Source organism: Miscanthus floridulus, chromosome 3 (assembly GCF_019320115.1).
Source record: "Miscanthus floridulus cultivar M001 chromosome 3, ASM1932011v1, whole genome shotgun sequence".
In the NCBI taxonomy this organism is placed as follows: domain Eukaryota; kingdom Viridiplantae; phylum Streptophyta; class Magnoliopsida; order Poales; family Poaceae; genus Miscanthus; species Miscanthus floridulus.
Window position 1 is genome coordinate 13855584 of NC_089582.1, and position 16178 is coordinate 13871761.

At 44.8% G+C, this 16178-nt stretch overlaps 1 protein-coding gene across 4 annotated transcripts; it reads left to right on the top strand.

Annotated features, from left to right (window-relative positions):
* Positions 1 to 5353: 5353 nt before the first annotated feature.
* Positions 5354 to 11095, top strand: LOC136545037 (uncharacterized). Of its 4 annotated transcripts, none has more exons than XM_066537085.1 (2): positions 5354 to 5472; positions 9508 to 11095. In XM_066537085.1, exon 2 carries the CDS (start codon positions 9536 to 9538, stop codon positions 10799 to 10801), a length of 1266 nt encoding a protein of 421 aa, XP_066393182.1. In that variant the 5' UTR covers positions 5354 to 5472; positions 9508 to 9535; the 3' UTR covers positions 10802 to 11095. The 4 variants fall into 4 exon arrangements, with proteins under 4 accessions (XP_066393182.1, XP_066393185.1, XP_066393184.1 ...); XM_066537088.1 differs by lacking the exon at positions 5354 to 5472 and adding an exon at positions 7124 to 7603 and having other exon boundaries at positions 9505 to 11095; XM_066537087.1 differs by lacking the exon at positions 5354 to 5472 and adding an exon at positions 7124 to 7603.
* Positions 11096 to 16178: the final 5083 nt, after the last annotated feature.

The following is a 16178-nucleotide window of genomic DNA, read 5'->3' on the forward strand; positions in this document are numbered from 1 at the left end:
GTCGCATTCAGAAATCGAGTTCCGATCCATCCTACACCATGATACATGATTGTATACTACTGGAAGGAAGTTGCTAAGAAGCATCCTCAGTGCTTCCTTGACTTTTCCTGCCGGACATGTGCAACACCCTGAATTTCTGCCTACTTTAAAAATCACTAAAAATTTGAACCGTTTAAAACTTTCTATAAAACAAATAAATATGACTTACATAGGAATTATTTTATCACAAGTAGATCAACTTAAGAAATAAAACTACATGAGTGACAATGCCTTGAAGTGTTTGATTGCTTGCTTTGCTTGTTGAACATATGGTGGTACACTCTTCTTGAAAAACCATATTTAATTTTGCTTCAAATTCATCTCAAAACACCCTATAGAAATTTCTAGAAAAAAGAAAAAGGAATTCATAAATGGAAGAGAGCTACTGGGCTCATTATTCTTCCCTCCTCCCCTATGCCCACAACGCAGTCCGCCGCCCTCCTTCTCTTCTCCCGCAATGGGCCGGCATCGGCAGCAGCCCAATCGGAAGCTTCCTGGCCCCACCGTTTCCTCCCTCTTCCTCGCTATCTCCCTCTGCGCTCCATGAACACGCGGCGGCGCAAGCTCCGTCGACCGTTGCCGCCATGGATAAGGATGAAGCTCCTCTGACGAGCGCGCGTATAAGATCGCCTTGTGGCAAACCGCCTTGCGGATTCAAACGCGAGCGCGGTGGAGGAAATATCCCACCGGTCGGGAAAATATCCCAACATCGGGCACCGCCATGGTCGGCCTATAAATAGGCTCGGCCAGTGGCGCTCCAGCACACAGCAACTAGAAAGAGCTCCGCTAGGAGCTAGAACATCCCATCTCCCCTCCATTCCTCCTCTTTCCCTCTCTTTAGAGCGCTAGGTTAGTTTTCCCCAGTCGGGCGCTGCCGTCGCCATTGGAGTCGCCCTCAATACTCTCCTTCTCCGCTGCTTCTCTGGCTGATTAGGGTAGAAGGTGAGTCCCTCAACCTCTCCTCCACCCTCTCCTTTACTTGTCTCCCTCTCTCTCCCTCTGTGTTACGCTAGCATCGGAAGCTTTGCTCTGCTGAGCCACCATGGTCACCGGCTATAGTCGACAAGGCTTGGCTAGGTTCCACAACACCTCTAGCATATCCACATCACACCCGCAAGCACGTACAAGGGGCAAACCAGCCGAAAAAAGGCTCTTACGCCCATCTACACGGCACAGCACTGCTACGGACACTCCGACGAGCCACCACCACCACCACGGGCGCCCACCATTGCCGACAACCCCGCCAACGGCTGCGGCTTTGTCGACGAATCGGTGGAGGTGCGCGAGATACGAACTAGATGGTAACAGAGACACAAGACACAAGATTTATATAGCTTAAGGCCATCAGCGTGACGTAAAACCCTACGTCCTGTGCTGTGTTATTTTGTATTGATTGAGTATGACATTCGATTTATTGTCTAGGGGACCCCTGCCCCTCCTTATATACTCTGGAGGGGTAGGATTACAAGGAAAATATCCTATTTGTTATTATACAATAAATCACATCTTCTTGTAGCCTTGCGGTGCACGCCTTGATCTTGTGGGCTGGGTCACCTTTGGGGCGCGGCCCATGTCTTGTCCTGTGGGTACCGGGCGTATGTCCCCCACATCTAGTTCCCGAGCGCCTTGTATCCTTTGAGCAACACCATCTTGAGCTTGTCCGAGCTATCCAACTTTCTGCTGATCACAAGAGGCAGGCATCCGACCAGTTTAACTAGGAGCCGAGCTGTTGAAACAAGCATCCGAGCTGTTAACTATGCGTCCGAGCAGTTGAAGCAGATGTCCGAGCAGTTCAACTAGGCGCTAGGCTCAGACTTACTTGAGTAAAATTTGCCAGAAGGATGTAAGGGGCTCAACATAAAAATTAAAAAAGTACTACATTCACCACTAGGTGAAGTGTAGCCACTTAGTCCCCGAGACTGCTGGAAGATAAAAAAATAAATATTGTAGCAGGGTCAAAGAATTTTAATGAAAGCTTGCCAACGTCATCTGTCATGTACTTATCAAGACCCCAGAAGTGTTGCCCAAGATCAGCACCCTGATCTGAACAGCATGGAGCAGCTTGAAAGCACAGCGATGAGACGTAGCAAAATCCAAACACTAAGGGAGTCTCTAGCTTTGCTAGCGACTCTTGCATGAAGAATCCAATTGCCGAGGAGTCCCCAGCATAGCTGGCAAGTCCCCAGCGTAGCTGTCGATGAAGCCGAAGCGACAAGCAATCTGATCGGCGGTGAAGTGAATGCCTGAGTGGAAGTGAGCATCGAACTGTTCGACCAACTGGTCTGCGATGAAGTCTAGTTGGCGGTGAAGTCCGAGTGCCAGGTGGCGTGACCACCCAGACGATGATCCTCTTGACATTCCTGATGGATCTTGTCCCTGGGCGTAAGCTTGTTGACTAAACCAGGCCCCTGAAATAAAAATATGTTGAATGGGTAGTTCATGATGTAAAAATAAAATATATGAAACTCAGAGTAAAATCCGCAGTGATGAAATACCGTATGCAGCTCGGCGATAAGTTGTAGATGAACATTATGTTCATTTTTGGACGAAGTGTTTATATTTAATATAAACCATCCGAACAGTTAGTTTGTAGTTGAGTCTTCATCCCTGGCAAGCCCGTTAACCATAACGCAGAGTACGGAGCCCGTGTGCGTGTAGAAAGAATAAAGCGTCACCAAGGAGTCGCTGCCGACCACCCGTAATGCAGAGGGCAGACGCTCGTGCACATGTAGGGAGATGCCGGAGACAGGGCCGTCTCTGGGGACATCCGAGCGTCAACATGACTGTTCGGGAATTTATTGAGTCGAAAGCGTGTGTCATCTTTAAGATGCTATACGCGGAGAAAAAAAGTCATTTGGAGAATAATTATGGAGAAAATAGCATGGAGAGACATCGGATACGTATGAAGATTAGAAATATTTAGAAGAATATTAAACTGTGACTTAGCTTGATTGACGCCGAGTGGAGTAGAGGAGCCGGCGAGTAATGATGTCCGAGTAGATGGATGTGGTTTGGATGGCTCGCTTGACAACTCGGATGGCTCGCTTGACAGCTCGTACGGTTCGCTTGGCAGCTCGGACGGCTCGCTTGACAGCTCGGATGGTTTGCTTGACAGCTGGGACGGCTCGCTTGACAGCTCAGATGGTTTGCTTGACAGCTCAGATGGCTCGCTTGACAGCTCGGACGGGTACGCTGAGTTGTAGGCGAACGGGCGTAATCGGAGCCTGACGGAGTCAATCTGCGTGGGGAGGCGAAGCCCTTGAGCGTGTTCGACCGAGGCGAGGGTGTAGTCCGAGATCTTCCTTGCATGCCTGAGATACATGAGGTTGCTTGCATGGTGGTGTAGATCCAGATGCATATGTGGTTGTATATCTCTTCAACTACTCCAATTAGCTTGAATGACCGATTAGCGTCTTTGGTGGAAACACTACTCTACATCGCTTTATCGCCGGATGCCTTTCTTCATTGTTGGTCGTCATGATCGCGGCAACGATCTTGCGTATCTGATTGGGTTACTGCCAACAGAAATCATGCAGACATATGGATATATCTAGGAGTATAACAACAATATTTAATCAGGAAGCGACTTGACTTAGCTTTCTTAGACTGCTTGACTTCAAATATTGGAAGCGCATGGCAAGGCGTCGGACTCCAGTGCGTGCGGCCGTTCGCCAAGGAAAGCAATCCGCTACGTGCCAGCGTCGAGTTGCTGTGGAATGCCGAGTTGTCGGTGACATTGGTTGAAGAAAAGATTCTCATCTGGTTCGTCATAGAATCAGCACGCACACCCCCTACCTGGCACGCCACTGTCGATGAAATACAACCGGCATTCTACCGAGGGGTATGTCCATGATAGTAGATGAATCGGTGGAGGTGCGCGAGATACGAACTAGATGGTAACAGAGCCACAAGACACAAGATTTATACAGGTTCAGGCCGTCAGCGTAACGTAAAACCCTACGTCATGTGCTATGTTATTTTAAATTGATTGAGTATGAGATTCAAACTATTGTCTAGAGGACCCCTGCCCCTCTTTATATACTCTGGAGGGGTAGGGTTACAAAAAAAATATCATATTTGGTATTATGCAATAAATTACATCTTGTAGCCTTGCGGTGCACGTTTTGATCTTATGGGCTGGGCCACCTTTGGGCTCGTGGCCCATGTCTTGTCTTGTGGGTATCGGGGGTATATCCTCCACAGGCTTGGCCTCCCGAGCACCGTCCGCCACTCCACATCTTGCCCCGAGGCTCGACGCCGCTGGCGTAATAAGCTCCGACGAGCTCGACCCCTCTTCCCATGTTCCGTCGTCACGTCGGCTACCTCCGTCCGGCGCCGTCTCCTCCTTCCCTCTCTTTCTCTCTCTGTTGCGTGGGACCGCCAAGTGACGACGTCTCGTCTTCGCGCCATCCCCGTCTGTCTCCTCCTCTTACTCTGTCAGGTGGGCCCGCTGCCGTGACACAATCGCCCTCTGTTCTAGTTAAAGGGCTAGGATGGCCCACACGTCAGCAGCACCCGTCGCCGACATCCTAGCCCCACCTGTCACACGCACACCAGATTCACACAGCGCACAGCGCACATCGCACAGATATTGCTAGGTACACCCGGTTAGTGTACACAGAAAGTTAAAAACCTAATTTTCTTACTTAGAAAAATTCCCAGAAAATTTCTAAATAAACTAGATGCCCCCAGGAATCTACCTATATTATTTTCACCAATTTTCCATACGCCGAAATATTCCATAAATTCTATTTAATTCTCAAACTATATTCAAAGTTCTAAAAATCATATCTTTCTCATCCCGTGAAACCACTTCCAAAATTCTTCTAAAATCAAGCTCTGTTTATTCTACCTAGTACCACCATATTGTTCTATGCGCGGCAATGTATTCTACCTAGTACCACCATATTGTTCTAAACTATATTGTTTGAACATATATATGACCATGTATTCTGATGAGCGTGGTAAGGAGGCTGTGCTATTTTACCGTTATGAGGATAGCACAATGACAGAGAAATGCTTCTTTCTGTGCTTGGTCCTACGACTATTATATATCTGAGAGCACAGACAGTTGGGGCTGCTACTAAAGGCTTGCAATTATTGACATCTCAAATTTACGCTGCAGCTTCCTCCTAGGAACAGACCCATATCATCTGCATTTCCCGGACCTTTCCTGCTCATTTCAAGGGCACCCAATCCAACTTGTTCGCACACTGGGCCCAAAACAATAATGGACCTCCTTCCTCCACTCTTATATACTACTATAAAAGCTTGGTCGTCCCACTCGCTGAATACAAGCAGTGCACAACTTCACTACTCTCTTCCTGAGCTCACCTTATGTTGGAGACCTGGACCCTTCCTTCCGTGGCGAAGCTGTGATCGGGGTGCAGCTGGTGCTCCACACGCGCGCGGCTGCTGCAATCTAGAGCTAAGGTAAAGATTAGGCTTACATTTATTTCATCAGAATCCCAAGCTTGTGTGCCATATATATTACTCAAGATCTTGTGCACCTCAAAATAAAAGCAGTAGCTCCTTCTGTTAAATCAACAGGCGGAGAGGACAGTATTTTTGGTACAATTTGACCAATTTTGTTCGATACTGATAGCTTAGTGGAAAAAAATTTCTAGTTTTAGAGTTTTTTTTTATGCCTCAACTCTTCGAGTACAAGTTGTACTATCTGAACGCACACACCAACTCACACCACCACACGTACACAAACTCACACACACAACCACACCCACACCCACACCCACACTAGTGTGCACGCTAGACCTTTCTAGTTTTAGAGTTGGTTGGCCAAAAACATACTTGAGCAATAGCTAAATGGCCAAAAATATATAGACTTCTCCCTAACATGAAAAAGGCCTTCAATTATCAAACAAAAATAAACATGAAAGAGGTCTTCGTTCCTTTTTTTCGAGCTTTGAAAAATGCTAATGGTGCAGTAGGTTGCTGAAAGAACATGGCAACTCAAATAAAATACTCCATTACAGTAATAACAAAACTGAATTATGAAGGAAGAAGAAGCTGACCTTTTGGCAGTTAGCTTTTTGCTATTGACTTTTGTGTTAATGGGTTAATTTTTTTATAATGGTAGATGTAATAAATACAAAGGGTTATTGTTGGCTATTTTTATACAGTTACATATGTGAGATATTTAGATGCACAATTGAGGGGATTCCTTTACATTATTTATATAACAGAATAGATGGGATTACTTTACATTATTTTAATACCCTTGTATACAACTCACCTAAATACAAAATCATGATGGCATAGATGGGTGTCGGTGTTTCGAGTTGCCACCTACTAGTAAATTTCTAATATTGTGCGTCTGGCCCGGATGATGTGCTAAGAGGATACGAGGTTTATACTGGTTCGGGCAAAATGCCCCTATGTCTAGTTCGTTGCTACTGCTCGTGTTACCGACACTGAAATTTTGTACCTAAATACAAAATCATGATAGCATAGAGGCCAACTACCGTCGGACAAGTTTTCGAGTCGTTGGCATTCAGAAATCGCGTTCCGATCCGTCTGCTATATATCATCCGTGTGTCAGGTCAGGTCCTCCTACGCCATGATTGATGATTGTATACTGGAAGGAAGGAGGTTGCTGAGAAGCATCCTCAGCGCTTCCTTGACAAGCAGATTGTGCAGGAAAAGTTTTGTGAGGGACGTGGAGTCAGACTGCTGACTTCATCGATCACTACACCTCTTTTGCAACCCTATTTATTGTACGTCCAGCATCTTCTCCAAGGTCAAACTCTCCGGTATCATTTGGAGCAAGGAAACCTGCTACCAAGTTTGAACATATATATGGCCATGCATGTATTCTGATGAGCGTGGCATGGAGGCTGTGCTATTTTACCGTTATGAGGATAGCACAATGACAGAGAAATATTTCTTTCTGTGCTTGTTCCTACGACTATATATCAGAGAGCACAGACATAAGTTGTGGCTGCTATACTAAGGGCTCGCAACTATTGGCATCTCAAATTAAATATACACTGCAGCAGACCCATATCGTCTGCATTTCCCTGACCTTTCCTGCTCATTTCATTTCAAGCGCACCCAATTCAGGCCTTGTTTAGTTGTAGGAAGTTGGAATTTGGGGCTACTGTAGCACTTTCGTTTTTATTTGGCAATTAGTGTTCAATCATGGACTAATTAGACTCAAAACGTTCGTCTCGCAATTTCCCACCAAACTGTGCAATTAGTTTTTTTTTCGTCTACATTTAATGCTCCATGCACGGGCCACAAACATTCGATGTGACAGGTACTGTAGCACTTTTTGGGAATTTGGGGTGCAACTAAACAAGGCCTCAACTTGTTCACACACTGGGCCCAATACAATGGACCTCCTTCCTCCACTTATTTACTACTATAAAAGCTTGGTCGTCCCACTCGCCGTCTGAATACCCAACCAGTGCACACCTTCACTACTCTCTTCCTGAGCTCGCCTTATCTTGGAGACCTGGACCCTTCCTTCAATGGCAAAGCTGTGATCGGGGTGCAGCTGGTGATCCACACGCGTGTGGCTGGAGTAATCTATAGCAGAATTAAGGTAAAGATTATTAGGCTTACATTAATTCCATCAGTATCCCAAGCATGTGTGCCATATAAATTACTGAAGATCTTGTGCTCCTGAAAATAAAGCAGTAGCCCCATTTGTTAAATCAACGGGTGGAGAGGACAGTACTGTACGTAGGCAGTTTCCTCAAGAACCAATAGAATGTTCAAACTTTTGTTAGAAAAAAAAAACTGGTACAAATTTCATATCTTTCTGTGATTTCGTTATCTAAAAAAATATTCTTCTGTCATTTATTAAAACAAATAGTTATTTTGGTACAAGTTGACCAATTTTGTTCGGTACTGACAGCTCATTAGGGCTCAAAGATTTCTGATTTTAGAGTTTTATGGCCAAAAACAAACTCGAGCAAATAGTTAAATGGCGAAAAATATATAGACTTCTCCCTAACGTGAAATAGGCCTTCCTACTTTTTCTTCTAGCATTGAAAAATGCTAATGGGCGTGGTAGGTTGGTGAAAGAACAATAGTAATCTTCCATTACAGTAAGGACAAAAGTGAACTACGAAGGCAAGTAACGCAGCTGCGTGGAAAGCAAGAGGAAGCATCTGCTATATTGTCTTTCCTTGGCAAAAGAGGGCAATGCTATCAGAAAGATGACAGTGATCTCCACTTACAAAATACGACAAGCGGAGTGGTTATAAGAGAGAGCTCACCAAGTGACGAGGAAAGACTACATGGTTTCTTTCGATTAGTGACTACCAGAAAATATGTTCGATATGCCCCCATTTCTACTGCTATATATATTGCTTGCATGCATCTCATTTGATTCCATAAGAATCCGCAAAAGTGCCACACTTTGGTGACTCCGGCCTCCTATTCTTTACACGAAGATGGGATCGCCAGTTTGCTCCTGTCCTCTCTGATGCAGTAACAGGAAACTAAAGGTAACGGTGCTGCCAGCTCCTAGCCCATAAATCATGCTCCTGCCCAAGCTAGTAACTTGAGAGAGATTAATTTTAGAAATCCATGAATAGACCTAGGGTTCACAGTTTAATTCGCCCTGTTTGCTTGAACTTTTCAGCCCAATTTATTAGTCATGATACAATATTTTTCTCTCACAACAAAACAGCATCAGCCGGCTTATCATCCGCAAAAATCATTAGCCGAACAGCCGTACATACATAGACAGATCCTTTTTTTTTGTCCAGTTGAAATAAACTTTAGTTACCTCTTTTCACTCCCTATTCATAGCTCTCCCCTTTGACATTCACCTCGACACGTGCTTTTCATGTGTTTTGCTAAAATCCCAGCATGAGGTATTGAGCTATGTGTTCGGTGTTGAATTTCACCACCAAATGTTTGAGCTGTACCTTTTGGGCTTTAGGATACAACGCACCTAAATACAAAATTATATGTTATTTTATATTTTCGCCATAAAGACATAGCTGGTTCATTTAATTAGATGAAGATTAGGTGGGTATTTTGGATTATCATTCATGATGGCATAGTTGGGTAATCGAGATGAAGATTGTAGATTACTTTTGATATAGGTGGGTCATTTAATTAAATGAAGATTTTAGATTACTTTCATGATATAAGTGGAGTGTTGGTAATTTTGATACATGTCGTGGTCACTTTTGTGTATTTTCTTAATGGCAGAGGGTGAATAATTTTTTAGGAAACAAAATAGATCCCATAGTTGTTTTTGTTGATGACAATTAGATAGTATAACAAATCAATGGACTGATGCTTTTATTTTTGTGAGAGGTTTATAAATTTATCTTTTTTCTAGCATGCCTCGTGATAATTAATTAACTAGAAAGGTCTAAAATAATGTATCTTCTCAGTAAGATAAGATTCCATCTGGATCCTTTGGGCTTCATGCTTGTCTCATATGCGTGTCAATGTACAGCTCTCATTATTTTGTATCCTCAGCAGATATACAAAACAGCTGTACGGTAACTTGATGGCACTACCTTCAGCCATCGTTGAGGAGGGTGTGAGCACAGTGTTCTCGTACATCTCAACCAAGGTCGAAGACAAGGCGTCCAGAGCAGACACAATCGCAAGGCTCGAGATTTCACTCTCTCGCTTGGATATTGCCCTTGAGAAGACAGGGAGGATACCAACCACATATATCTCATTGCTACGTAGCAGGAAGGTTCTCAAGAGAGTCTATATGGAGGGGATAGAACTGCTCAACAAGCACAAGCCGCAGGATGAGAACGATGGCCATGTTGTGGTAAGGAGTTCCTCCAACCTTCAACGGATTGTCGACAGGGCTGCAAACTTCTCCATCTCTTCTCTTGTTGGCTTGGGCAAGGAGAAAAAGTTGAGTTCCTCCGTTGCCCAAACATTTGAGAGGTATGCAGACTGGGCTGAAAAGTTTGTAGCAGAGGTGGAGTCCGGCTGCCCACTCCGGCATGACACCTTCCGCTATCCATTTCTTAAGCATCTTCTTGAAGGGAAAAGTCTCAGGTGTCAAATCGTAAAGAATCCAAGCCATTCCCTCAGTTTAGACCTACATCCCGTGTTTGTAGAAGGGCGTGGCGTAGAGGTCCAACTACGTTATGAATATAACGATCTCAGGAAGCTTGGGGAACACTTTGGTATATACATGATCCTACGAATCTCCGAAGACACCGATATAATTTGGACCAGTATTAAGTGCATCCAGCGGTTGACATCTCAGTTCAAGCTTGTGGCTGAATCTGCAATAGGAGAACTCACGCTGCTGCCTAATTTGCAGGACACTTTCCATTCCTATGTTCTTCCACCGAGTTCCATCAAAGAAATACATGTCTATGATGCAAAACTCGTGCGCCCGGATCCAATATGTTGCAATGGAAATAGCTGCGGAACTCTAGCTAACAAGTCATCAATAGAAATGCCGGAGCCAGTTATTGAGATCTTCTTTAGATGCTACATTTCAGCGCCCAAAAACAACTTGCGTAACGCACCTCTGGTTCTGCACGGGATTTTTGTGCCTCATTTTACTTGGTTCCCCGACGAGAATATTCGTGTTTGCTATGGAGGCAAAGAGGAAAATAGAAGCGGTAGTAGTGTGCAACAACTGGAGGAGATAGCAAGATCAGATGCGCTCGATTATTTGGTCCATGAACCAGAACCCACGGATTATGATCTGTATTGGCTTTCTCCACATGGTGCTGCATTAGTTACTCTGAAGGCCATGCGAAGACTCAGCCGGAGGGTTTCTAAGAGAAAGCGGTAGAAGTTCAAAGGTGGCGACTGATTTGTGCTTAGACTTATTTATGTACGAGCTCATTACTTCAATTTCGGGGGGCCGTCTTATATATATAGTTTTAAAATTTGTCAAGGTCCGCGCTTCAAAAAACGTTGTCAGACAAATAAAAACTACTTTTCCATGCCTGGATGTGAATATTCGGTTTGTAGTTTGCTATTCTGTATTTCTGTACACGACTGATCTCTATATGTATGATTGAAATTAGCGTGAATTCAGTTTTAGCCCTCATGTTGTTTTGAGTTTTGTCTTAACTAACACTATGTATTTGGACATGGCTGGAAAAGTACCATTGGTACTTCCAAGTACTTTCATTTGTATTATTTTCTAGCTAATTATCTGACAAAGAGTATTTATAAAATGTAATTTTTATCGTAGAGGGTAATTTTGTAATTGAGTTTTTGTCCTTTCTCCGACAAGGCAGCATGGTGCCTCGCTGGCTCACTCTCAAGTGCGTCTCGAACTAGCTAGCCACAGTCCGCAGATGCCTTCCACTCAGGGCATCCAGCGCCGCCGCCTTCGGCTAGCCCCTAGTCACCGCCGTGCTGCTCGACGAGCTTCTGTACCTTTCAAGTCATAAGTGAGCAATCACGGCGATGTTGATGTCGAGGTACAGACTGTGCCGGCGCGTCTCCGAAGTGGCCACCGGTGAGGCTACCGTTGTGCCCGCTGGATCACGTGCTCCGGCCTCCAGTGAGCTAGTACGCAGACTGGTGGATGCTTGGGCAATCTGGTGGAGAAAGAAGCAGAATGTGCTGGTGTGGTCAGATGGCAGCAGGTCGGCTGCCAGGAAAGCATCCCGCTCCACTCCACTCCTTCCTGCACCTAAGTGCCGCTCTCTCTTCCCGCCTCCGTCCCCCGGTCCCCCCACATGCCGTTGGCCCCCGAGCTACATCAAGGACGCCTTGCTATTGCTGAGGACCACGGCCTACGACAGTTGCACACCGCCCATCAGATCTCAGCAGAGACGGACGACGCTAGCGGGGGTGGCGGTCCGGGTGTTCCTAACGATGGGGAGAAGAAAACAGAGCAAGAATGGGCTTAGATTGAAACAGAGATGGAATACGAGATCTTCGTTTTGCCTTTAATGAAAATACACAAATTACATAATTAAATTTCTCTTAAAAAATAAATATGGGTACTGGTCCCAGCTAATTTGGTATCATCCTCACCTATTTTGTACCTTCAGGTACTTTGAATAGAGTACAACAACAACAACAACAACAAAGCCTTTAAGTCCCAAACAAGTTGGGGTAGGCTAGAGTTGAAACCCATCAGAAGCAATCAAGGTTCAGGCACGTGAATAGCTGTCTTCCAAGCACTCCTATCTAAGGCTAAGTCTTTGGGTATATTCCATCCTTTCAAGTCTTCTTTTATTGCCTCTACCTAAGTCAACTTCGGTCTTCCTCTGCCTCTCTTCACGTTACTGTCCTGGCTTAGGATTCCGCTACGCACCGGTGCATCTGGAGGTCTCCGTTGCACATGTCCAAACCATCTCAACCGGTGTTGGACAAGCTTTTCTTCAATTGGCGCTACCCCTAATCTCTCACGTATATCATCATTCCGAACTCGATCCTTTCTTGTATGACCGCAAATCCAACGCAACATACGCATTTCCGCGACACTTAGCTGTTGAACATGTCGTCATTTCGTAGGCCAACATTCTGCACCATACAACATAGCAGGTCTAATCGCCGTCCTATAAAACTTGCCTTTTAGCTTCTGTGGTACCCTTTTGTCGCATAGGACACCAGACGCTTGCCGCCACTTCATCCACCCTGCTTTGATTCTATGGCTAACATCTTCATCAATATCCCCGTCCCTTTGTAGCATTGATCCTAAATATCGAAAGGTATCCTTCCTAGGCACTACTTGACCTTCCAAACTAACATCTTCCTCCTCCCGAGTAGTAGTGCCGAAATCACATCTCATATACTCAGTTTTAGTTCTACTGAGTCTAAAACCTTTGGACTCCAAAGTCTCCCGCCATAACTCCAGTTTCTGGTTCACTCCTGTCCGGCTTTCATCAACTAGCACTACATCGTCCGCGAAAAGCATACACCAAGGGATGTCCCCTTGTATGTTCCTTGTGACCTCATCCATCACTAAAGCAAATAAATAAGGGCTCAAAGCTGACCCTTGATGTAGTCCTATCCTAATCGGGAAGTCATCCGTGTCTCCATCACTTGTTCGAACTCTAGTCACAACATTGTTGTACATGTCCTTAATGAGCCCGACGTACTTCGTTGGGACTTTATGTTTGTCCAAAGCCCACCACATAACATTCCTTGGTATTTTATCATAAGCCTTCTCCAAGTCAATAAAAACCATGTGTAGGTCCTTCTTCTTCTCCCTATACCGCTCCATAACTTGTCTTACTAAGAAAATGGCTTCCATGGTTGACCTTCCGGGCATGAAACCAAATTGGTTCATAGAGACCCGCACTTTGAATAGAGTACCTCTTATTTTTTTTCACCGTTTTATCTCGCCCAATGAATAACCCATGTTTTTTCCAACCATTGTAAAATTTCTCCACGTATATAGCATCCAAGTCGATTATTGACCTGCATATTCGTAGCACAACAGAGGAGAAATGGATCGCTAGCACTGTACTAAACAGTTGTTCTCTGTTTGTCCCCTTGTATCCACGCCATTGCAGCTTGAGGTGTCTGCAGCCTCCAATAATCATCGTCAGAAGCCAGTGAGACCTCCCTGCAACAACTGCTACTTGCAAAGTTGCAACTCAGATCGCTGGTTTGACAATTTCGCAAGTAAAAACTGGCGCAGATAGTGAAAGCCAACAGCGACAGACAAGGTTTGCAGGTCATGTTGCTCGGAAGTTACACTGCAGCTTCCTCCTTGTGCTGCTCCCCTAGAAACCGATGCATCCTCTGCACTGCATTGCTCCTATATGGAAATTACTACCTCCCCTTTTTCTTTACTACTGTAAACTATTTTATAGTTGTATTATTGGCCGTTATTGGTGACGACAGTGAGCTCCATTTAAACGGACTGGTTATGGGTGACATCACTGGTTGACTAGATAATTAATAAGGAGTAAAGACTCTGGTACATTCGGAACCGGTAGGAAGAACATAAGGGAGCAATGCAGCAAAAATGCCCCGTTTGGATGCCACGGTCTAAAGTTTTGCCACTCAACTTTAAACCACTTTAGCTATTGAATGTCCAAACATGTAGTCTAAAATATTGCCAAATTTAACCAACCCCATAAAAAAGTCACTAGTTCATTAGACTACACAAGTGAACTAAAGTAGTCTAAAGTTAGTACTTAACTTTAGCTTACTAATTAAATTTTAGAGCATGAGAAACAAGCGAGCCCTAATAGAAAAAAGATATCCCCTCCCCTTTTATTTATTATTACTGTAAAGCTTGGTCGTCCCATTCACTGCCCTGTTCCGTTCATGGAAAGCAAGACGAAGTTTCACTGCCCTGTTCCGTTCATGGAAGTCATTGAGAAGGATGTAAACCGTTTTATAGTTGTAGCACATAATATATTGCCGACCGGCCTGTGATGACGGTGAGCTCCACTTACACATTGCAAATGGAATGGTTGATAAGAACAAGGGGCTTTTTTTTTATAAAAAAACAAACTTTATTAGCAGCAGTGTGCTGCAATGATGGTGAATGAGTCACCAATTACATATTGCAAGGCTATCTTTGTAGGACAGCTGTTTACAAGACTAGTATTGGTATAGGTGATCCGTATTTTATATTGATTGAGTATGAGATTTGATCTGTCCCTCCTTATATACTCTGGAGGGGTAGGGTTACAAGGATCATATTTGGTATTATACTATAAATCACATCTTCTTGTAGCCTTGCGGTGCACGTCTTGATCTTGTGGACTGGACCACCTTTGGGGCGTGGCCGATGTCTTGTCTTGTGGGTACCGGGGTATATCCTCCACAGGCTTGGCCTCCCGAGCACCGTCCGCCACTCCACATCTTGCCTCGAGGCTCGACGCCGCCGGCGTAATAAGCTCCGACGAGCTCGACCCCTCTTCCCCTGTTTCGTCGTCACGCCAGCTACCTCCGTCCGGCGCCGTCTCCTCCTTCCCTCTCATTCTCTCTCTGTCGCGTGGGACCGCCAAGTGACGTCGTCCCGTCTTCGCGCCGTCCCCGTCTGTCTCCTCCTCTTACTCTGTCAGGTGGACCCGCAGCCATGACGCCATCGCCCTCCGTTCTAGTTAAAGGGCTAGGCTGGCCCACATGTCAGCGGCACCCATCGCCGACATCCTAGCCCCACCTGTCACACGCGCACCATATTCACACAACGCACAGCGCATAGATATTGCTAGGTACACCCGGTTAGTGTACACGTAAAGTTAAATACGTAATTTCCTTACTTAGAAAAATTCCCAGAAAATTTCTAAATAAACTAGATGCTCCCAGGAATCTACCTATATTATTTTCACCCATTTTCCATACACCAAAATATTTCCATAAATTCTATTTAATTCTCAAACTATATTTCAACTTCTAAAAATCATATCTTTCTCATCCTTACTCCGTTTCCCGTGAAACCACTTCCAAATTTCTTCTAAAATCAAGCTCTATTTATTCTACCTAGTACCACCATATTGTTCTATGCGTGGCAATGTATTCTACCTAGTACCACCATATTGTTCTAAACTATATTGTTTGAACATATATATGGCCATGTATTCTGATGAGCGTGGCAAGGAGGCTGTGCTATTTTACCGTTATGAGGATAGCACAATGACAGAGAAATGTTTCTTTCTGTGCTTGTTCCTACGACTATTATATATCAGAGAGCACAGACTGTTGGGGCTGCTACCAAAGGCTTGCAATTATTGACATCTCAAATTTACGCTGCAGCTTCCTCCTAGGAACAGACCCATATCATCTGCATTTCCCTGACCTTTCCTGCTCATTTCAAGGGCACTAAATCCAACTTGTTCGCACACTGGGCCCAAAACAATATATAATGGACCTCCTTCCTCCACTCTTATATACTACTATAAAAGCTTGGTCGTCCCACTCGCTGAATACAAGCAGTGCACAACTTCACTACTCTCTTCCTGAGCTCACCTTATCTTGGAGACCTGGACCCTTCCTTCCGTGGCGAAGCTGTGATCGGGGTGCAGCTGGTGCTCCACACGCGCGCGGCTGCTGCAATCTAGAGCTAAGGTAAAGATTAGGCTTACTTTTATTCCATCAGAATCCCAAGCTTGTGTGCCATATATATTACTCAAGATCTTGTGCACCTAAAAATAAAGCAGTAGCTCCTTTTGTTAAATCAACAGGCGGAGAGGACAGTATTTTTGGTGCAATTTGAACAATTTTGTTCGATACTGATAGCTTAG